At 47.6% G+C, this 22,064-nt stretch overlaps 2 protein-coding genes across 7 annotated transcripts in view; both read left to right on the forward strand.

The window, feature by feature from the left end:
* Positions 1-2,045: 2,045 nt before the first annotated feature.
* On the forward strand, positions 2,046-8,835 carry LOC149875453 (amine oxidase [copper-containing] 3-like). Its single transcript, XM_090030814.1, has 4 exons — positions 2,046-3,719; positions 5,183-5,468; positions 7,295-7,424; positions 7,916-8,835. Exons 1-4 carry the CDS (start codon positions 2,150-2,152, stop codon positions 8,213-8,215), a joined length of 2,286 nt encoding a protein of 761 aa, XP_089886940.1. The 5' UTR covers positions 2,046-2,149; the 3' UTR covers positions 8,216-8,835.
* A 3,097-nt stretch (positions 8,836-11,932) lies between these two features.
* The window catches only part of POLD3 (DNA polymerase delta 3, accessory subunit), a 35,872-nt gene continuing 25,740 nt past the window's right edge, over positions 11,933-22,064 (forward strand). Inside the window, exons 1-4 of one of the 6 annotated variants that reach the window (XM_090030815.1) lie at positions 11,933-12,106; positions 13,176-13,231; positions 16,988-17,090; positions 20,083-20,122. In XM_090030815.1, the coding sequence (XP_089886941.1) occupies positions 12,047-12,106; positions 13,176-13,231; positions 16,988-17,090; positions 20,083-20,122 (259 nt within the window). In that variant the 5' untranslated portion in view covers positions 11,933-12,046. Of the gene's footprint in view, positions 12,107-12,194; positions 12,739-13,175; positions 13,232-16,987; positions 17,091-20,082; positions 20,123-22,064 lie in introns of those variants that run through there. The other 5 variants (XM_090030817.1, XM_090030816.1, XM_090030818.1 and 2 more) reach the window with 5 other exon arrangements.

Here is a 22,064-nt window from a genome sequence, read left to right on the forward strand (position 1 = left end):
TAAAAAAAGATAAGGGACTCCTTTTAAATGAGCTGTTGACCAGTTCTGAGACTACTGAATCAGGCAGCCACACCTAGCCTCCGGGTTAGAGAGCAAGGGCTTGATTTGGGAACCTCGTGAACCAACAGACCTCCTTTAGTTTATGACTTTGTGAAACAATAAAAGTTTTAAATTGAACAGGTCTGAGCCTGTGCTTAATTCAGTCCTATATAATTCGGCATCGAGCTCACACAGAATGCCTACAAGGAGCTTGGATTTGTCCCCAAAACAGCATTTTGCAATCTAGTCCAGTCTGTGCTGCAGGGAAACCTTTATAATAAAACCTGACGTGCCAAGGGATTTTATACCAATGACCCACCCACCGGTGCAGTGGGAAATAGCAGTAATTTAGGGAAACGACAGAGGGCAGGACTCTCCATCTCCCTTGCTGTTGGTGTTTTTCTGAGAGTTTTCCAAAAATCAAAGAAGCGAAAGAGAAGAACAAGTGATACACAAGCAGCTTGGAGATGCCAGGCATTGGGTGCGATACCTCCATTTTCATTTATGAGAAACCCACGCGGACAATCTGGATATTAGCAACTGCAGTTTGGGGCAGGGCGAGGCAGAGTCACAAACAGAGGATAAGTAGCATCTCTTTGCTAACATATAATTGAGCAACCCTGTCTGAAGAGAGCTGGAAGGCAGATGAACCTTTTTGCTTGCCCAAACCTGCCAAAGTTTTAATGAAATGATTTTCCATGAGAAGTGATCAGGGCCCATAGTAGAGATAATGTCTTTTATTAAACCAACAAGATTTTTGCAGAAAATTTTTCTTTCATTGCAAGCTTTCGGGCACAAACACCCCTCATCAGGCATTGGAGAAAAGAGTGTAAAAGTTCTCCTGCGTAGGAATGAAAGTACATATATTCTAGGATTTCACAGAGGAGTCCATAGATGGAAAACTCCTCTGGGCAGGCATCAATGCCTGATGAAGGGTGTTTGTGTCCAAAAGCCTCCATGAGAAGTCTGCATTAACCCCCTTCCCTTCTCTCACTCAAACAGCAGAAGAAAGTGCAGCACGCTGATCTGTGCTGTGAACCAGAGGTAAATTATGGAGGAATACAGTTTGGTGGTTTGATCCAGGCTCTTAGCAGCAAGGAAAGGGAGAGGTTCATCATAGATCTAGCCAGCTGGGGAAGGATGAAACTATGCAACGTGGCACAGACGCCCCAGGCTGGGTTCCCGCACCGCATCCAGCCCCTGGGCATTGACACAGTTGTACTTATTTGTGTGGCTGCAGCAGGCCTGCAGCAGAATGTGGTTGGGCTGAACAAGCCCATCAGTGAGGTCAGGATGTCTTTTCTTCCCCCTGCCACACTGCTGCCATGGCTTCCCAAGGGAGGCTTCCTCTGGCTTGTCGCAGCTCTGCCACACCTGGGACAGGTGACTTGGCAGGATGCTCAGAGCGGGCACAGAGCCTCTTCTTGGGTGCCCGGCTGCTGGATCCCATTCTCACGTGCAGGGTTTGATGGACAGGTGATTCTCCCCAGGCAGTCTGACAGGGTCCTGGCGGGGTTCCCTTGCCTGCGCAGCTTGGGTATGGTTTGCTGCCTGGGACATCTGGGCACCTCTCACCTCATCAGTTCTCTGCCATTGCCAGGGCCTTGGGTATCAGTGGTCCCTTGACCTTTCCCCTTCTCTCTCTCTGCGGCGCACAGGTTTGGTTTCCTGAAGACTGCAATCTTTGTCCTACCTATATCCTTTGGGTTTGAGATATATGGCTTTGGGATAAAACTTACTGGCCGGTGATAAAAAAAGCTGTCAGATGAATCGTGATTTATGGCCTTCACATGTGAATAACTGAGAAAATGATGAACAGCTTCTCTGAAGTGTTAGTAACCCTGCACCTCTATTTTCTCATCCTGTGGCTCTTCAGGGTGCAGAGAACAGGTTGGACTGGCTGAGCAAACAAGATCTGTGCTTTGATTCATTCTGATTTCAGGTCTCCTCCTCTATCTCATACATTATGTTTGCACCTGGAGCAGCTCTGCACCAAACACCTTGACAGCAGAGAAGCAGCAGGATATACAGGCTGCTTGCAGTGGGGACGCCCAGTCCAAAACCCACCGTGAGACATCAGGAATCAGAGCTGCCTTTGCCACTTTGGGGCATGGATTTGAAAGTTGCCTCCATTTTCTTAGCTGTGTCGGCAGCAGTAAATTTCATTCTAGTTGCTTTGTTGCTGGGTAGAGGAAGGAGACCGGCCACCTGTGGTACCGGGTCTTGGCAGGCCCAGGAGACAGGACACGGTGCCCAGAATGACCAGAGCCTGGTGTTTGCTGATCTGACCCCAGGAGAAATGGTGCAAGTGGTGAGGTATCTGCGGGAAAACCTTGGGGTGCCACTGGTAGATGCCTCTCATGCAAACCCCGCTGACAACTGCATTTACTACATCAGCTTGCAGCTCCCTGCCAAGGCAGAGGTGCTGCGGTTTTTGGATCGAGGGGGAGTTCGCCCCTCGCGACAGGCACTGGCTGTGATTTTCTTTGGAAATCAGCCCGAGCCAAACATCACGGAGTATCTGGTGGGCCCCCTGCCGAAGCCAGCGTATCACCGGGACGTCACAGTGCTGAAGTATGGAGGGAAGCTGCCATATAACCGCAGACCACTTCTAGGCAATGAATTTAGGCAGCTCAGTGTTTTTTTACGAAGCGTGGAATACCCCAAAGCGCCAACCTTCATGAGTCAGGTATTTGATTACGACGGGGCTAACCTGGCAACTCAAACTGTGGCTCCTCGAGGACTTGAGTCCGGAGATCGCAAAACCTGGATCGTTCATTTCCAGAATGTGAGTGGCCTTTACGTGCACCCCGTGGGGCTGGAGGTGCTGATCGACCACGGCAGCCTGAATATCTCCCGGTGGAAGGTGCTGAAAGTCTTTTATAATGGGCAGTACTTTGAGGGGATGGTGCAGCTGGAGAGTGAGTTCAAGAAGGGCCACGTGAAGGTGGACAAAGTGAGAAAAGTCCCGCTGGATGGGGGATACTCCTCCCTGAAGCCTAGGGTGCCCCACCAGCACGTGGGGCCCTTGCAGTATGAGCCTCGTGGGCCCCGCTACAGCATCAGGAGCAACCAAGTTGTCTTCCAGGCCTGGAGCTTCGCCTTTGGGATGGATGTGAATACAGGGCCACGACTGTTTGACATTCGATTTAGGGGGCAGAGGATTGTCTATGAACTCAGCCTCCAGGAAGCCTCTGCAATTTACACCTCCAATAATCCAGGGGCGATGTCAATCAGATACCTGGATGCAAGCTATGGCATTGGAAGAGATGCCTTCTCGCTGGTCCCAGGGGCTGACTGCCCCTACTTAGCGACGTATTTGGATAGCTCCTACCTCGCTGACTCCTTCGTGCCCGAGACGAACAAGAACTCCATCTGCATTTTTGAGGCAAATTTGGAAGCCCCTGTTCGACGCCATTATAACAAAAGGTACTATGGGGGGCTGGCCAACTCAGTTCTGGTGTTCAGGACTATTTCAGCCGTTTCAAACTACGACTACATTTGGGACTTCATATTCCACTCGAGTGGAGCTGTGGAAGTCAAAGTCCGAGCCACTGGCTACATAAGCTCCTCCTTCTTCTTTGGCGATGGTACTGATTTTGGAAATAGGGTTGAGGAGCACACCCTTGGGACCATGCATAACCACGCTCTGAATTTTAAGGTGGACCTAGATGTTGGTGGTAAGTCCTTTGACCAATAAGATTTATTAGTTTGTAAAGAACAGGCGAAATGCCAAACTTTTTTCTTTGACACTTTTGATCATTTAACAGTGCATGCTAAGTACTTGAGTAGGGTGGTCACTACTTCAGGGTGTCTCACAACCCATCAGGCATGACTGTCGTCACCGTTTCTTTATGCCGCGTTGGCTCGTTCCTTCGTGGGGGTGCCAAACCAAGCCTAGGGAAGTGAATTGGAGCTGGAGGCAGACCTCCCAGACGGGTACCATCGTTTCTGTCTGTCTGTTCTAGGACAAAACCTTCTGACATCTCTGCCAAAAATCCTTTCTCACTGGTCTGTCTTTGTGTTTCCCCAGGCTCCTGCACCCCGTTTCTGCTGATTCAGCTCCTGGTCCTAGTTGAGACTTGTTTGCTGCAAGACCTTGAATTGACTGGAGCCTTGTAATATGCTCCTGTTCTTCAATCTTTGGCTCTTCCTGCCACTTTCTGGATCCCCTGCTCTGCTAGATACATATGCTTTAGCCTCAAAAGAGAGGCTACACACCCGTTCAGACCCACTTCACCATCTGCATGGGGATAAGTGTCTTGGACAGTTGTGGATGACAAATTGCAAGCTCATACACATCCCTTTGCCCCTCAATCACAAATCAGAGCTATGGACACAGGGCTGGGGAGGACTTAATAGGGCCCTGTAGCTATAGAAGCATAAATGTTGTATTTGGGATGAGTGTTGCTAGTTGGTGTCTGCTCGTCTCTGGCTCCAGTGAACAAAGAACGCAGCCTGCACAAAGAAAGATGGCAGAGTTGGTGGGCGTGAGGCTCAGAAAGGTTTACAGTCTAGACACAGGGCTTTCTCTCCCCTGAGCCCATGATTGCCTGCAGCAAGGCACGAGCCCAAACTCTATCCCCCGTGCTGATATCAAGTTTGAAGTTTCCCAGTCCCTCTTCTGTACATGCCAGCTTACACTACTAAGCAAAGCAGGTTGACTGTGCATTACACTCCCTTGTTGTCTGGAGCTGCCCCGTGCCGGTTGTGCATCCTGCTCTACATGCTCCCATTCTTTCTTTATCATACAAGTACTGAACCATCCTGTGCTTGATGCATCTGACTTCCTTTCCTGGCAGCACGACACCTCTTGTACCATTCTTCATTATCTTGTACCAGCCTCTTATGTGCATATTCCAGCTTGAGCTTCTTTAAGGAGTTCGTGTCTCAGTCACTGCTGGTGAGGACTATGCTGGCCAATGCCTTAGCAAAGCATTTGTGTGAGTACTATATGTGCTCTTTGATGCTTGCACTAACCTGTGCTGGCCCACAGTACCGTGCAGACAGCATGCTGTTCAGAGTCTGTGATGTAGAAACAAGGATAAAAATAAGCTGAAATTGGCTGAGCCTTTGCAGTCTTGGAAGTGGGATACAAGGGCCCAAGAAGTGATTTCTCAGTGTTTTTGCCTTTGTCTTGCAGGCTCAAAAAATTCCCTGGTGACCCATGACATGGTGTTTGAGAACGTGCAGGCTCCTTGGAGTCCGGAGCACCAGATAGAGCGCTCACGGCTGATCAAGAAAGTCTTGGACAGGGAGGATGAGGCTGCATTTCGCCTCAACTCGGAGATGCCCAGATATGTCTATTTTGCTGCCAACAGTGAAAACAAGTGGGGCCATGAGCGAGGCTACAGGCTGCAGATTATTAGCTTTTCTGGGGACCATCTGCCAGAAACAAGTACGATGGAGAGAGCCGTCAGCTGGGGGAGGTAGGTATCTTTTATCCATATGTTAATACCTAGGTCATGTCTATGTATAAGCCTGCTGTGGGTGTCTGAATGCCCCAGCCGCTGCATGGCTCAGGTATACTAGAGTGGATACGGACTAGGTCTCTTATACGATAGAATTAAAGAGCATTAAATGTCCTTTTCATGATCGCTGGTTGTTGGGCTGTTTGCCCACCCCTGGGATTTTGGAGCCAGCTCTGGTTAAAAACTATTGAAATTCATTGTCGTTGGCATATCTCATCCTCTGTTGCTACACACTTCTTGCCACACACTTCTTGTTTCACAGCCAAAGTTGCAACATCCTCTGCTCTCCATGTCCCATCCCACACTATGGCCACAGCTTGGTCAGTGTATCTGAGCCATGCCCTGCCATGTCCTCTGCAGTCCTGGTGCTAGTTCTGGTCCCGCGGGAGCAAACGTGCAGCCTGTGCTGAGTCCCCTCGCTCCCATCCCAGTGCTGTTCTGCTCCAGGTGTTCCCCTAATCAAATCTGTCAGCCGTGCTGATCTTATAGGGCAAGTCGGGCCATGCAGGTTCTGAATGTAGAAGTCAGAGATGGAAAAGCCTGGCGGCGTCTCGTAGCACAGGTGCCTTCCTGCCCTAGCAAGTCGGCGCAGAACAAAATGCTGGGCTTCTGTAGTAGATCATCAGGGCTCCCACAGAAACTGGAGGTCATGGTGGGGCTGGCTGGTGGGTAGTGTGCGGCTATTGTCGGGCCAATGGGCTCCACATCAACCTTTAGGAGAGGGGGGGATCCCACAGCAGACGTGATATGAAACGGTTCTTTGGTTTTAGAAAGTTTGAAAATGGCTGCTGCAAGGTATTGTTACTGGCCTCAGTTTCCCCACATCACTTGGAGCTCTTTGCCAGCCCATTGAGGTCTGTTCAGACACATTGGCTGCCCGGCCGCTTACCTTCCTCCCTCTCATCTGCCACTGCTTTGGATGTTATTGGGAGCATTGGGAGGCTGCCTTCCAATAATGGGGGTAAGGCTCCACTTGGCACAGTGCTCTGGGCTGCCCACATCCCTGCACTGTCCTCAGGGCTCTGGCAGCTGGCTTACTGCTCATCAGGCCCCTGGGAGCCCGCCAGGTCACGAATGTAATCCAAGGGACATCTTCAGTGGCCTCCTTCCAGCCCTTCAGGCCTCCCAACTATGAACATCCCACAAAAACATCACTGAGTCTTATGTAGACAGACACAGTTTCCCACCTCACGCTCTCCTTGCTCCTTCTCTCCAGGGGATCTGGGCTAGACCGAGGTTCCCTGCTCCTGCCACCCATCTCTCTTGCTAACGGGCTCCCGGCTTTCTCTCTTGCCTCCCTGCAAGCTACATCCCATAACCTGCCCCTGTAGCACTGCACTACTCCCTTGCAGTAACAGGGGTTAGGGGCCCCTTGCCAGAGGTATTTAGCCCAGCCTAATTGCATACATCAGGGGCAATGCTGTTTCCATCCCTTCCCTTGAAGAACCTATTGCACGGCTCCACATGAGCCCACAGCACAGCACATCAGCCGGACTCTGAGCTATTCTACCCACAGCCCCTCAAACATCATTGCCTTTAGCATTGGGAGAGGCGTGAGGGATACAAATGGAAGAGCATCCCTTTTTGCTTGCCAGTGGGAGGTCTTTTATAGACTGTGTCCCAGACTCACATTTTGTTATTTATGATGCGCGCAACCCGATGGACTATCGTGGGCATACCACAGCCCTCCGCATCCTGGAGCAGGTGGCAGCCTCATGTCCTGTGCGGCTGCTGGATTGGGCAAATCCTGCAAGACAGGCGTGTTTCTTTCTCTTGATCTTTAGGTACAAACTGGCTGTCACTAAACGGAAAGAAGAGGAGCCAACCAGCAGTAGCATCTACAACCAGAATGACCCCTGGACACCCACCGTGGCCTTCGCTGACTTCATCAATAATGAAACCATCGTAAATGAGGTAAGTAGGCCTCTCTCTCTGCTCTGCAGCTATGTATTGCAGTGGGCTGAGTTGTCTCATTGGCATGAACCAGATGGGGTGCAGGATGCACACTGCAAACCTGGCTCATGGGTGCAGGGATCAGTTGCTAACAGGGATAATGGTTCTTTGTGACAGTCGTCTCATCTTGGAGACCAAAAAACTAACTCTGTGCTTCCCCACTCCTGACCCAGCCCTTCATTGTGACGGCTGGTGTTCACAATGGGTTGAGTATGGGGTAGGGCAGAGTCATGGGAACAACCCAACATTTCCTCCAAGGGAAAAGTTTAAGGGAAATCCTAGGTCAGCATATTCCACTGCCTGAGCCAGCCTCATTGGGCAGGAGCCTGGCACGTAGGACTAGGCACAGGCTATCACTTCACAGCAGCTTTGCCTGGTCTTTCCTCATGTGTCCTTCGAACCAGAAGTTTTCCTATAATAAGCAAATTGCTCGACTCCATTTCCTTCTCTAGGACCTGGTTGCATGGATAACAACGGGTTTCCTTCATATCCCACATGCTGAGGACATACCCAACACCGTGACAGTGGGGAATACAGTTGGGTTTTTTCTGAGACCTTACAACTATTATGACGAAGACCCCTCCATATACTCGCCTGATGGTGTCTTTTTTACAAGCGAGCAGGACTCCAGTTCATGTGAAGTCAACTCCATAGCATGCCTGTCCAAAATTGCCTCCTGTTTACCAAATATTCCTCCATTTACCTACAAAGGCTTCCAAAATCCAACAAGACACTGGGCTGTAGGACGCTGATGGAGTAAAGAGATGGATCAGAGGTACAGAATGGTGGCTTTGTTCAACAGCTCTGTTTTCATACAGAAGCGCTGTCTTGGAATCCATTTGGTCAATGACTTCACATGGCTCTTTATCTTGTCACTTTGCTATTATCGTTGCTTAAACACATATCTTTAAAGGAAAACATAGCTTCCTCAGCATGCCGCCAGATAGGAATTTGTATTAGTCTTCTGTGCCTTAGCCTGCTGAAATCTCGGACTGTATTTTCTTGCGTAAACCCTTTTTTCCAGCTGCTGGAAGTTGGGGAATTGGAGAGGCAGTAATTGAAGTCCTGCTGAAGCAGAAGTAATGCTGCAATGCTTCACATAGGGCTCCCGAGCTGCTGGCTGGGTACACAGCTGTATGAGCTGCTCCAGTTACTAATCAGCATTTTCCAGGAAAGATCTTTTCTTCTTCATTCTGCCTTTTAAATACAAGTTGCATGTCTTGTTCGGGGTTGTGTTGTGTGTACAATGTGTGGAGGGGGGAAAGGGGGATGGGGATGGAGATGGAAAGAGAACATCATTCCTCTAATGCTGGAATAAACACAATGTATAACTAGCTCTGGTTCAACTAATTAAATTTGGTCTTGATCCAAATGTTTGCTGAAGTGAATTATTCCTAAACCAGTGCAGATGTGTGTTACTGCCTGCCACCAGGGTGGCTGGTGGGCCACAGGGGCTCAGCAGCATTTCCTGTGCTGACACCTGAATCTTAAAAATGTGCCCTAACCCAGGGGTCGGCAACCCCCAACTCACATGCCAGAGCGTGTCCTGTGAAGCCTTACTTCCAGCTGCCATCACTACCACATCCGCCCCTGCTGCCCGTGCACAGAGCCCGTCCGCTCCACATCCACCGCCAGGGACGCCTGATAGAGCTGGTGGAGGGGGTCTCTATGGACACTGGCTTGGCACCTGCGGGGTGCTGAGGCCCAGGAAGAGCAATGATCCATTCCCTGCATGCCCCTTGCAAAGGGCACTGGTTGCTTAGACAGTGGCTCTTATCATATTTCAGAGTCTGCATCCAGTCCAGCTCTGACTGTGGTGGAGCAGAGCGGCGCAGGGAGCAGCTGGTGGTCCAGATAGTATCCACTGGTGAGTCAGACACTGCCCACAGGCTGTATTTTGCCCACGCGTGATCTAAAGCCCTGCTAAAGTCAAGGTATATCATCCATTGCTCTCCTCCTGTCCAAAAAGCCTGTCCCTTTAAGATCATCTTATTCTCCTTTAGATGCTTTGAAATAGATTGCCTGAGGACCTGCTCCATAATCTTTCAAGGTCAGACTGACTGGTCTGTAATGCACCAGATCCTCCTCTTCCCCGTCTTAAAACTCAGCACTATATTGACCCTTTTCCAATCATCCAGGACTTCACCTGACCTCCAGGAGTTGTCAAAGAGGACTGCCAAGGGCTCTGAAAGTACTTCAGCCCATTCCTCCCATACCCATGGGTTCATCCCATCTGGCTCTGCCGACTTGAAAACATTTCACTTCTCTAATCCCTAGCCTGTTCTGCCACTGCTCTAGGCTACTCTTTGACTCCTATCTTTGCTGCTAAACATGCTTCTCATCTGGAAGTTGCCCCTCTCTGTGAAGACTGAAATGAAAATACGGCCTTCTCTGCATCGTCCAGAACTAGGTACAGCAACACCTCCTTGCTTCCCCTGCCTCTTCCGGAACAAGTGATACCCAGCCATGACCATACTCCAGCCATGTGAACTATCCCACCATATCCCCATAACCCCACTGGCGGCAGTGGGTGAGATCTGAGAAGCATGGCTCTGAGGAAGAAGCTTGTGTTCAGGGCGCCATGGCTCTGCAGATGCAGAGCAAGGCTCTGTAGCTGGACCTCCGATGGGGAGCAGGACGGCATTTCCCTGGATCTCTGGTGCCCTGACTGCAAGAGCCCCCCAGACCGCTGTTCTGCTAGACACAAGCAATAATCCATTACTGCTGGCTCACAGAGGGAAGCAACTGTCTGGGGCAGCAGCAGGCTCAAGTCACTGCAGGCCCCAGTGAGGGTGCGTAGGTGTTAGATCTCCTGAGCTGCAGTGAGACACATGCACGCTTACCTCCTCGAGGACACGGCACTGCTCAGCTGTGCACTCAGCTATGAGGGGCCTTGTCCCGTCATACTTGGTACACATTAACTGCATTTAAAACATGATCGATCAAGCAATAAAACAAGTGCTAGGGCCATGGTGGCATAGCAACGTTAGGACTTTTCTACCAAACAGCTTCTCCAGATGGTACTTGACACACGTTGGGCTAACATCTGATTGCTCCATGGAGGTAATACCATCATGGTGGGGTGCTGAGGCTGGGAACAACAAATACCTGTTGGTCCTTTCCAGCCCTGGCACCTTGCAGCATTGGTTCAAATCTCCAGTGCACGGGAAGGCTGGCACCAACAAACAGGTGATTGTCAGTCCTGGTCCTTTCATGGCACTGAAGCAGGTTCAAGACGACTGTGACTAACAGACCTGCTTGTCGGTCTGACTGTAGCGTCGTGGAGTCTTCAACGGCTCTGGTGTTAGGACATGCTTTATTTAGAGCCTAATAAACATTACCACTTTCTTTCTACTTCATAGCAGCGCTTACTGTGATCTGCATAAAGCAGTAGAAGATGGCCTTTACTTGTGGGGTCACTTTGGGCATGGTTTCTCAACCTGTGGTTCGCAAGACACAGGCAGGGGGTACTCAGTTACCCCAACACTGTCTCTCTCACCCTCCTTTCCTCTCTCTCTCGCCCCTTCCTCTCAAAACTACGGCAAAAAATTTGTGCTGCACATTACACGGCACTTTAAATTCCCCAGTAATAATTTGACATGCCACACTCTGCGCAGCACTGGGTTCAGCCCTCCTAGCATTGGCCAACATCACTTCTAGCCCAGGTACATATTTGTGCTGTGCACTCTGGTGTAAAAGGTAGCAACCCTACCCACGCCAGATCAGACACCTGTCATATCACGGCCTTATGTACACAGCCCTTCTTCCAACATACAGCACACGTCAGTCTGCAAATATAAAATACCCTGGAAACTTGAGTGTTGGGGTAGTTATTAATTCTGTGCGTCTGTGTTTGGACATTGCCCTGTGAATTGTCCCTCGGGTTTGGTAACACGGCATCTAATCCCCACATCCAGACCCTGGACTGTTTTGGACTCTTGGCTCTGGTTTTCTTTCTGGATTTGGTCGTGCGGTTCCTGAACCCTGACCCAGCCCCTGGCCCCTGCCCTCCCGTTAGGCCAGACTGCCTACGGCCTGGTCCTTTACAGCCTCTCACTGAAGCACCCTTCAAAAGCTGTTTGGCAAAAGCTCCTGCCACACGCTCGAGGGCAGAAACAGGCCGTTCTGGTTTCTAAATCCTCAGTTGCAGGGGGTGACGGAGCAGGCCACCACCGCGATGAAAATAACCATAACTACACGGTGCGAGCCAGCCAGCAGCTGGGCCCGCAGACAAGTCCCATGGCTGTGGCATCCATCTCCATCTTACAGACAGGCTCAGGATCGCGCCCTCCTTTCCGCCAGGACAAGGGTCAGGATACGACCCAGCAGCACGTGGTCCCAAACGTGCACTTAGAGCACGTCACAGCACCGACTACGCATGCGCCGCGCGGGGTCGTGGGGCGGGGGAGCGGAGCGTCTGTCAAACCGCTCGGGGGGGGAGTAGCCGCGGTGACGTAGTGCGGCGGATGCGAAGCCGCTTTGGGGCCTTTTGTCCGCGTGCGGCCGCCGTCGCGCGGGCCTGCACAGGCGCGTTGCTATGGAGGCGGTGGCCTAGGCCGTGCGGTGCAGCTCTCGCCGCCGTCATGGAGGACGAGCTCTACCTGGACAACATCGATGAGTTCGTCACGGACCAGAACCGCGTCGTGAGGCCCGGGCGGGGCGCGGCGGGGCGGGGGGAAGGGGTCGGGGCCTGCTCAGGCGCTGCGCGTGGGGGGACGTGGCCGAATATAATATAATTAATATAATAAATATAATATAATATAGCGTGTGTGTGTGTATTATACCCATGCTGAACTCTGGCACATAAGGATGTTTATTCTATGTTTTTATTTATATATATAATGTGTGTGTGTGTATATGCATATAAGTTAATAATAATAATATAATATTAATATCATCTTGCATGTAAGGATGTTTATTCAAAATAGGGTACAAAACGGGCACAGTGTCACACGGCTGATTCGTGGCCGCATCGTTACTGGGTTGCCAGGCTGAGCTGCTGGGCTGGCGATGTAACTTAAGGGTTATGGTCCAGCGGCAGTTCGCAGCCTTTTGCACCTTTGGTGCCATCAACCGTTTTGTCAAAAAGCCTCAGTCCCACCGTGATGAAAGCAAAACCTCCACGTAGTGAACAAATCCTGTGAAAATTGCAAAATCAATTCATGCGTTTGAAGTGCAATGATTTTTTTCCCATCGGGCAACGAGTTGAAGTCCCACCTACAGGACCTGCGCATCCCACCGGTTGAGAAGTGCTGCCCTACAGCACCAGTGGCAGGTGCCTTCTTGATGGCCGTGTGTGAGAGCAGTGGCAACCTTCACGATGAATGCTTAATGTTCATCTCTGTTTTGGAAATGTGTTGCTTTCAAAATGTTGTGTGGGACAAAGTCACTTAAGCCACATGCAAGCTGGCATCTGTTCAGGAAAGGTTTTTGTGTTTGGCATACTATAGAAGTAGGGTGGGGGGCAGCCAAGCAGTCCTTATTCACATCGGTCAAATTGCTTTTTTGCATTCATAGCCCACTTGCTTCAAGGGGTGGTGGGACTTAGCATGTGGTAGGAAAGTAGGGCTGGAAGGGACCTCGTAAGGTCGTTTAGTCCAGCCCTCTGCACCCAACATCAGCCAAACATGATGGAGTAATGTTTTGGATGGTGAAGTCAAAGATTTTTATTTATTGATGTGCAGTGTTTTTTGTGTGTTTTTTATATTGCAGGTGACCTACAAATGGCTGAGCTACACGCTGGGGGTTCATGTCAACCAGGCTAAACAGTAAGAATTAATGCATCCCACAAGTCTTTTATTCAGTGATTCAGCCTAATTAATTGGTTTCCATTTTTAAACAAAAACCAACAATCGTTTCCAGATAAAATGTGAAACCCTTTGTTTTCCTAGGTACTGGGCTACCTTCATGTAAATTGCTTTTATCTTTTAAACATTCTGATTCCTGCTAACTCAAGGGCAAATTTTGCCTAAGGGAAGCAAGAATACAGTACGATAAATACAGTCCTGCACTAAATAAGTAGCAGAACCTGGAATAGGAGCCATGACTTAGCTCTCAGTCTTCTCATTGCTAGACTTTTTTCATAGATTCATAGATGTTTGTGTCAGAAGGGACCTCAGTAGATCATTGAGTCCAACCCCCTGCCCTAGGCAGGAATGAGCGTTGGGGTCAGAGGACCCCACGTGTAGCTGCCTATTGAAGACCCTCAAGGTAAGAGAGAGCACCACCTCCCTTGGAAGCCCATTTCAGATTCTGGTAACCCTTTCCATAAAGAAGTTCTTCCCAATGTCTAACCTAAATCTGCTGTCTGTCAGTTTGTGGCTATTGTTCCTAGTTACTCCAAGGAGTGCCCTGGTAAACGGAGCATCTCCTATTCCTTGCTGCTCCCCCACCCTCCCGTCTGATGAATTTGTAGGCAGCATCCTTCTCTTGCTGAGGCTGAAGAGATCCAGGTCTCCCAATCTCTCCTTGTAAGTCTTTGCCTGCAGGCCCCTAACCATATGCATGACCCTCCTCTGAACCCTCTCAAGGTTGTCCACATCCATGTTGAAGTGCAGTGCCCAAAACTGGACACAGTACTCCAGCTGCAACCTGACCAGTGCTGCACAGAGGGGAGGTTTCACCTCCCTGGACTTGTTCATCATGCACCTGCTAATTCATGATAAAGTGTAGGTAGCTTTACTGATCACTTCGTTACATTGATGACTTGTGGTTATCTTGGATTCAGCTAGGACTCTGAGACCCCTTTCTGCTGCTGAGAAGGTCATCCCCCCAACCTGTAAGTGTGCTGGTGATTCCTTCTCCCTAGGTGCAGCACTTGTCTTTGTTGAACTGCATCCTGTTCTGTTCTGCCCACTTTTCCAACCTGTCCAGATATGCCTGGATTTGTTTCCTACCCTCTAGTATGTTAACTTTACCTTATAATTTGGTATCATTTGCGAATTTGGACAGCGTGCCCTCCACGTCCTCATCCCAGTCACTGATGAAGACAATGGACAGCACAGGGCCAAGGACTGAGCCTTGTGGGACACCACGTCTTTCCATGTCAATACTAACCCATCCACCACCACTCTGGGTGCTACCCCTAAGTCAATTTGCCGCCCACCTGACTGTGTAATCATCTATATCACAGCCACTCAGTTTATTTATGAGAATAGGATGAGAGACTGTATTGAAGGCCTTCTTAAAATCGAAGTAGATGACATCTACCTCAACTCCTGTGTCCAGTATTTTGTGACCTGGTCATAAAAAGAAACAAGGTTAGTCAGTCAGGATCTACCTGCTATGAATCCGTTGCTGGTTGCCCTTCAGCATTATTTTTTGCCAGTGGGCTCCCACAAATGTGATCTTTAATCATTTTCCTGAAGGTTTTCTCAAAGATAGAGGTGAGGCTAACTGGCCTATAGTTACCCAGATCCTCCTTCCTCCCCTTCTTGAAAATAGGGACCACATTGGCTCTTTTCCAATCCTCTGGGACCTGACGTGAGCACCACAAATGCTCAGACAGCCATTCCAGTGGCTCTGCTATGACATTGGCCAATTCCTTCAGCACCCTTGGATGAAGATCATCCGGGCCTGTTGACTTAAATACATCCAGTCCTTCCAAGTGTCTCTGCAGCAAGTCGGTGCTAACAGTTGCTGGGCTGGTGTCCCTTTTGTGCCTGTCAGTGATCCAGTTGTGAGAGTTGTCTGGATCCATGTTCAGGAATACAAAAGTAAAAAACTCGTTAAAGAGCTCAGCGTTGTTCCTCCTATCTGTCACTAATTGCCCTAGCTTGTCCTGTAGGGGCCCTATGCTGCCCTGCACCTTCTTTTTACTTCCTGTATACCTGAAGAAGGGCTTTTTGTTGTCTTTAATTTTTGTTGCCAGCCTAAGTTCCATTTCTGCTTTGGCCTTTCTGACTGATTCTCTGTAGGTATGGGCCTAGTAGGTATACTCCACCTTGGTAGCTACCCCTTGCTTCCACAGCCCCTGTGCCTCTTTTTTTACCTCTAGGCTTTCCTGGATTTCCCTGTTCAGCCAAGAGGGTTTCTTGGCCCCTTTGCCCCCTTTCCTGCGCAATGGGATTGTCTCCTTCTGCATCCAAAGGATTGCTCCCTTTAGGAACGGCCACCCTTCCTGGACTCCCATCTCACCAGTGCTCCTGTTCTTCAGTCCCCCACTAACTAATCTCCTGAGCGCACTGAAGTTAGCCTTTCTGAAGTGTAGTACTTTTGCCCTACTGGTTATCTTTCCCACCCTACTCTGGATAGTGAATTCAATCAAATGATAGTCACTGTCCCCTAGGTTACTTTGTGTCTGTAGATCCCCCACCAGATCATCCCTTGTAGCCAACATCCAGTCCAGTAAGGTGTTTCCCCTAGTGGGACCATAAACCTCCTGCGTTAGGTGAAGGTCCTGTATGCAGGTTAAGAACCTATGTGAACAATTGGATCTAGCTGACTGCTCCTCCCAGCAGGGTAGTGTAGGTCACCCATGACAACCATGTCCCTTGACCATATGGCCTCTGAGAGCTATCTTGAGAATTCCAGGTCCAACTCATCCTCCTGATGTGGCGGTCTGTAGTAGACCCCCACTACCAAGTCCCTTTCCCCTGACCCCCTTGTATTCTGATCCACAGTGCCTCAATTTGCCCCTCCTCTGATCCCATCTTGATTATGGCAGATGTATATTGCTCCTTAATGCAAAGAGCAACACCCCCCCCTTTTTTCCCTATTCTATCCCATCTGTACAACTTATAGCTCTCAATGCTAACTGCCCAATCGTGAGTAAGATCCCACCTGGTTTCAGTTAGGCCAACCAAGTCAAAATTCTTGTTTGCAAGAAGGAGTGTGAGTTCCTCTACTTGTTCCCCATTAGTATAGAGGAGCTTAAGCCCCCCAATGGGTGCTCCTGGTGCCCCCTTGTCCTGATGCCCATTGGGTCCCTTAGTACTTATGTGGGTTGTTTCGTGCATGACTTGTGGTTCATTGATCTTAGGTTCTCTCTCTTGTCTGCATCCCTGCCCCCCAATTAACCTAGTTTAAAGCACTGCATAGGAGATCAGCCAACCTGTAAGAGAACTTGCACTATCTCTTCTAGAGCCCCCTTAGTCTATCAGTGGAAGCCAATGGCAGATACTTTTGTGAGACTGATAGTGGGGTCAGGCTCCTTGAATCACTGTCTTCAGAGATCTAGATTGTGACAAGAGGACTGGCCACAATGATGGGAATCTTTGGAACAGATTATCTTTGGGGGTTTTAAGTGCATCTCCAAGAGTCTGGGTCTTGTGCTGATGTCAGTTTTAGTTAGTGGTCAGTAGGTGCAGTTCAGGTTTGCAAATGGGAAAGTAATTCAATGAGTATAAATGAAGTAATTCTAATTTAATTTGGTTAGGAACATTACATCGTTAAAAATGCTATGTTGTGCTTGTTTCTACTCTGAGGTCTTGTAAGTTTCTGCACTGGTGTATCATAGGGAGAAGGGTTTTTTTTTACCTCCCAGTTGGCTAATGCTGGTATTTTTTTTGTTTGTTTCTGTGTAGGATGCTGTATGACTACGTAGAAAGGAAGAGAAAGGAGAATTCAGGAGCTCAGCTGCATGTCACCTATTTAGTGGCAGGAAATCTTGTTCAGAATGGATATATTGTGAGTGCTCACCCCCCTCAGTCATGTATAATGAGTTCTTTGCTTTTCAGCGCTTTATTCTGTTCACTGTGCTGGGGCGGGGTGTGTAAGGTTTTGGGCAGACACAAAAGAAGGCATTACTTTTGTCACTAAAAACTTGGAATTTAAAATAGAAACAACAGACAGTAGAAGGTAGGAAAATTGCCTGTGGTTTGACGATGAAGTGTTTGATAACAAAGCTCCATTGTGGGACAACTTTTTCTGTTTTATTGGTAAATATATCCTGTCCCTGATTATCTTTCAATCCTAACATTAGTAATTGGCTCGTTTGATGTAGGTGTCATTGTTCAAGTCTGCCTTCAGGGAATATTTGAATTGGTAGAGAGAGTAGTGATCACTCAGGAATAGGGTGTGATATGATGGGAAAAGGTATGGAATCTATTTAGGGAGAAGAAATGGACATGTAATGTCATTGTCAGAATTGAGGTACAGGGATGACATGAGATCAGACAAGAGCTGAAAGTACATGGGAGGGTACCTTTACAAAGGATCTTGGTTTAGAAGATGAGAAGTGGTAAGTGATGGAACAGGGAGAGGCTGTGGAGATATTGGCATAGGTTAGTTTTAAATTACTTTGATTCAGATCCTCATTTTAACCAGATTGAAATTAGTCATTGGGGAAACTCATTGAATTTATATAGATTGTAATATCTTTTCCCCCAACTCATTCTTGTTAGAATAGCCATTAAATCATGTTGATTTGCAGCTGAATGCATCCATTACACCAGGAGTGGGTAATATACAGCCTGTGGGCCAAATCCAACCTGCCAAGGAATTCTGTCCAGCCTGTGGTGGGTCCCTCAGCCCCACCCAGCCCAGGCTTATGCAGCGGCATTGTGGCAGCCAGACTCGGTTTCCTGGCAGCCCCTGTGTCAGTGGCTTTCTCTGTCCAGCTGCTGCTGCCAGTGTCTCTGCCACCGCCGCTGGACCCAGCACTGGTGGCAGCAGACAGAGCAGGCAGGAGAGTGGCCGTGGGCAGGGTAAACTTGGACGGATGGGATGGGGCCATGAGCAGGCGGGGAGTGGCATCCAGGAGCAGGATGGGCAGGCAGGGGCCTGGGCTGGGATCACAGGATGGTGACAACATGGGGTTGGGGCAGGATTGCAGTCTGCTCCCTGCCTATTTCTGCCCACTGAACTGGTACTCGCTACAGGAAAAAAATTGTCTCTGTTAAATAAATTCTTAATTCTGGTGGAATCGTAAGAAAAAAATTTTAAGTTTTTCAAAACAAATATGTATTTAAGCCTGATTATTAAACAAAGGAAATGTTAGCTGTAGTTAGCAAATCAGTGCATCGTTTCTGGTCACTATAGGTCAGATTTTTAAAAGGTATTTAAATACCTAAAAATACAAAATTAAATTTCTTGTGGTAACCTAGTACCCAAGTCAGGCATCCAGCTTCCAATGAAAATCCAACTAGGCATTGGATTTAAGCATCTAAAGATGCAAATACCTTGGAAAATAGGGCCTCATGCCCTTCGTGGTTTTGAAACTAATAGCTCTTATTCAGTCTCTCCTGCTTTTTATTCATCTCGTAAATATGTTTCTGAACTCTGAATACACTGGTTTATAGGAAAGCAATATTTTCTCTGGCCTGTCTTGCTAAACTGAAACCAAGAGTAATTAAAGCAAAGTATTTTGCAAATATAAACTTGGAAAAGTGTAAATACCAGCCTTTGTTCCACTGTAAAGGCTGAAAATAATAGGTATTTACTCGTATTCTGTGAAATTTGTGGTATTTTTATAAACCTACACTGGACCTCAGAAGTTAAAGTCGTCTTTGCTTTGATTCTCATGTGGTATGCTAACTTGTTACAATTCAAGGATGACTCCTTGGTGCAGTATGTAATTTTTAATGCATCTGAAAATAATTTTAATAACTGAGTAAGTTTTCAGAAGGAAAGATAGGGAGGGTGCTTGTTGTAAAGACTGGAGCTGAGGCAACTTGCGCATCAAGAAGAGCAAGGAGTACTGGGGGTCTGAGCAAGAGTTCTAGTTGAAGGAACTGAAGGAAAAGGATGGGCTTTAGAAAGGTTATGGAGGAAAAAATTTCTGGTTTTGGAATAACTGGGACTTGTGAGACCATTTTGATGTGGAGGAGATTAATGGGAGCCTCATATTTTAGATGAAAACACTTTTCTTAATTTGAGTGTTCCTGACAAACCTGCAATGCAGGCTTCTTTCAGTAGGGGTAGCTGCAGAGCTGAAGATTGAACACTCAATGGAAACTAAACTCATCACAGTTATCTTTTCATGGCATCTTGCTTTATTTATTGTATCCTCCCTTACTATTAGCACTGTTCCGTTACCTTTTCCAACTCTCAGTGGATAGCTCAGACTGCTGCTGTTGTTATTCTTGGCTCTTGTGATAGAGGGGTTTTTATAGAGGCCTTGTACTTTGATTTCTGGTTTGTGTGCACCAGTTGAGCACACAACTGATGAATGCTGTCAGGCTTAATTCTCTTTGTATCAGTTGCTGTCTGATTAAGAAAGTAATCCAGGTGTACACACAAGGTAGCAAAATGGGTATGCCATTCTTGTTGGAGGCATGGCCTCTGCCTGCTAGCTGAATGTTTTACATTTCTCACTGTTTGCACTGTAGATAAAACCTGGGTGACTAACACTGCCGTCTTCTTAAAGATTTAGAGCTAATATGGAACAGTGAAGCAAGCTCATTCCTGGCACAGCCTGTGTCTCAGCTCTGTTAGCTTCTCGACACCTCCCATGTGCTAGCTACCCCATTTTTAGCTAACCTCTTGGTGCTGGGGTACAGATCAGCATACAGATCAGACCTCAAGAGAATAATACGAGTTAGTCTTTCAATAGAAACTCTGATCAAGTTCTGTGCTCCTTGTGGATCTGTATAAAGTACATTCAGCACTCTCTTAAAAATTTTAAGACCTCTGGTGTATTATTTTTGGTGAATGATGATAAATTGTCTTTTATTTCCAGTGCCACAAGGTAGCAGTAGTGAGAGAAGATAAGCTGGAAGGTAAGTTAGTTCAGGAATTATGTGTTTAACTTGGGGTTTTTTTCCTCGAGGGGAACAATAATGCAACTAAAACTAAAATCTTGCCAAGGGCTTATAAAGTCTTTAGCTGCTTTAATCAAATTAATTGGTTAAGGTGTGTACTTTTTCTTAGATTTTTTCCTAAAACCTTTAAAAAGTGAGTACACAGCTAAAGAACTTTACAAGCTTGTAATTTATTAATAGATTTTTATATAGCACTGCTTTTATTGAACACCTGTCACAGATAGGCAGTTCCTTCAGATTCAAAAGCAGTAATTAACTGTGCACAGCAACACCTCACAAGGCTTTTTTTTTTTTTTGGATGACAAAGACAGGATACTGAGTCTAATGATGAAACCACAGGGGAAGCTTAGTTAGCATGTGGCTACCCTTTGATAGGGCACTGGAGCTAATGGTTTTGTGCACGGGGAAAATGTATTTGGGTCTTCCTTAGCCTTAAGTGATTGGGATATTACTTAACATCACCTCTGAAATACCCCTCATCCCAAGGGTGGTGAGATGCCACTATATTTGACTGTGAAGCTGCTGCTCCATTTGCTGTTGGTCATTCACCCAAGTTTCTGAGCTTCACGAGACGCAATTGATCTGAACCAACTCCCCCCTCTGACTGCAGCCTGTAAAAGATTTTTGGATCCTGTCCTTGACATCTGAAAGCATACCAATATTTAGTAATTCATTGGAAGTTGTAAGCCCCTCAGTTTTAGCACGCAAGCTTTGCTGAACAGGCTTCTATAATTTTGCTGCTGAACTTCAGAACTTATGTCTAATGTGGATTTCCCATACCCACTTTTGTTCTGTATAGGTTCCTGTACTGTGATCATAATACCATGTCTTCTAGTAACACATGACAGTGGCTAACACCTGTTATATGTTTCTTTTAACCACTTCCCTGTGGGAGAAATGTATATGCACTCAGGTGTTTTATCGTGGTGGTGGTTATATTTGTATTTTTACTAAAGAAGCCAGATCATGTGTGCCTTGCCTTTGGGTGTGGAAGATGATGGTATCTGCTAATGTTCACAGTCTAGCATGAGAAATAACACAAATAGTACTCATAGTACCTAGGAGACCCAGTTATTGACTAGAACCTTCTTGATCCAAATGCGGTAAAAACACTGAACAAAAGGATGGTTCCTGCTCTTGCAGTCTAAGTACAAGATCCAAGGCAACAGATGGGAATGTACAAGGAAACTGTGTCAGACTTCTGGACAGAGAAAGCTGTCTCCCACATAGATGAGCTTTACCCACAGGGTTGAAATTTTTGATTTGCTGTCTGATGGAGCAGTTGTCCGCCAGGATCTTCCTCCGAGTGTGGGATGTCCTTTGGGATCTTCTGGTTCCATGCTAGAGAAAACTTAGATGATATGGACTGGGATCTTGAGCTTGACTGGTAGTTGTCATTGTACAGATTGGAGAACCTGTACCATGTGGTCGTGGTGAGTCCAGTAGCCTGAATCCTTAGTGGGTAGGTTAAGAATAGAGAATGCTGCTTACAACACTGTAGATATCCAGCAAGCTACTATTCATCATTTTTAATAACTGGCTGCTTGCAGATTTGGGGGGAGGGAAAAACCCCCAAAACAGCACTTTAGTTTAAACTCAGCACACTTCCACACTGAGCCCACCATGTGCCCGTAAGAGGTGTCGCGTTTGTTGTATCCAGCTTTCCTAATGTCTGTAGAGATTGTGCATTTTAATGAGGTGGCTCATTCATAGCTGTTTGAATCAGCTTTAGCTAAAAGTGCCAAAAAGTCCCACTGAAGTGCCTGATCTATACAGATGCTTTGGAGCTGGGTTGAAGTAATACGCTGCTGCTTCCAGTACAGCATTTTGGGGGTGGGGGAATGTTCCATGTCTGTCATCACACTCTTGAGACTGGTCAAAGTGTAGGGCTGGAAGGTCC

This window comes from Crocodylus siamensis, chromosome 1 (genome assembly GCF_052110815.1).
Source record: "Crocodylus siamensis isolate JL-2025a chromosome 1, ASM5211081v1, whole genome shotgun sequence".
In the NCBI taxonomy this organism is placed as follows: Eukaryota; Metazoa; Chordata; order Crocodylia; family Crocodylidae; genus Crocodylus; species Crocodylus siamensis.

Excerpts from the sequence above, each read along its gene's own strand:
- LOC149875453 (XM_090030814.1), top strand. The coding sequence starts at position 2,150 with ATGGATTTGAAAGTTGCCTCCATTTTCTTAGCTGTGTCGGCAGCAGTA. Across the intron at positions 5,469-7,294 it reads AGAGCCGTCAGCTGGGGGAG|GTACAAACTGGCTGTCACTA; the intron begins GTAGGTATCTTT and ends CTTGATCTTTAG. Across the intron at positions 7,425-7,915 it reads ATGAAACCATCGTAAATGAG|GACCTGGTTGCATGGATAAC; the intron begins GTAAGTAGGCCT and ends TTCCTTCTCTAG.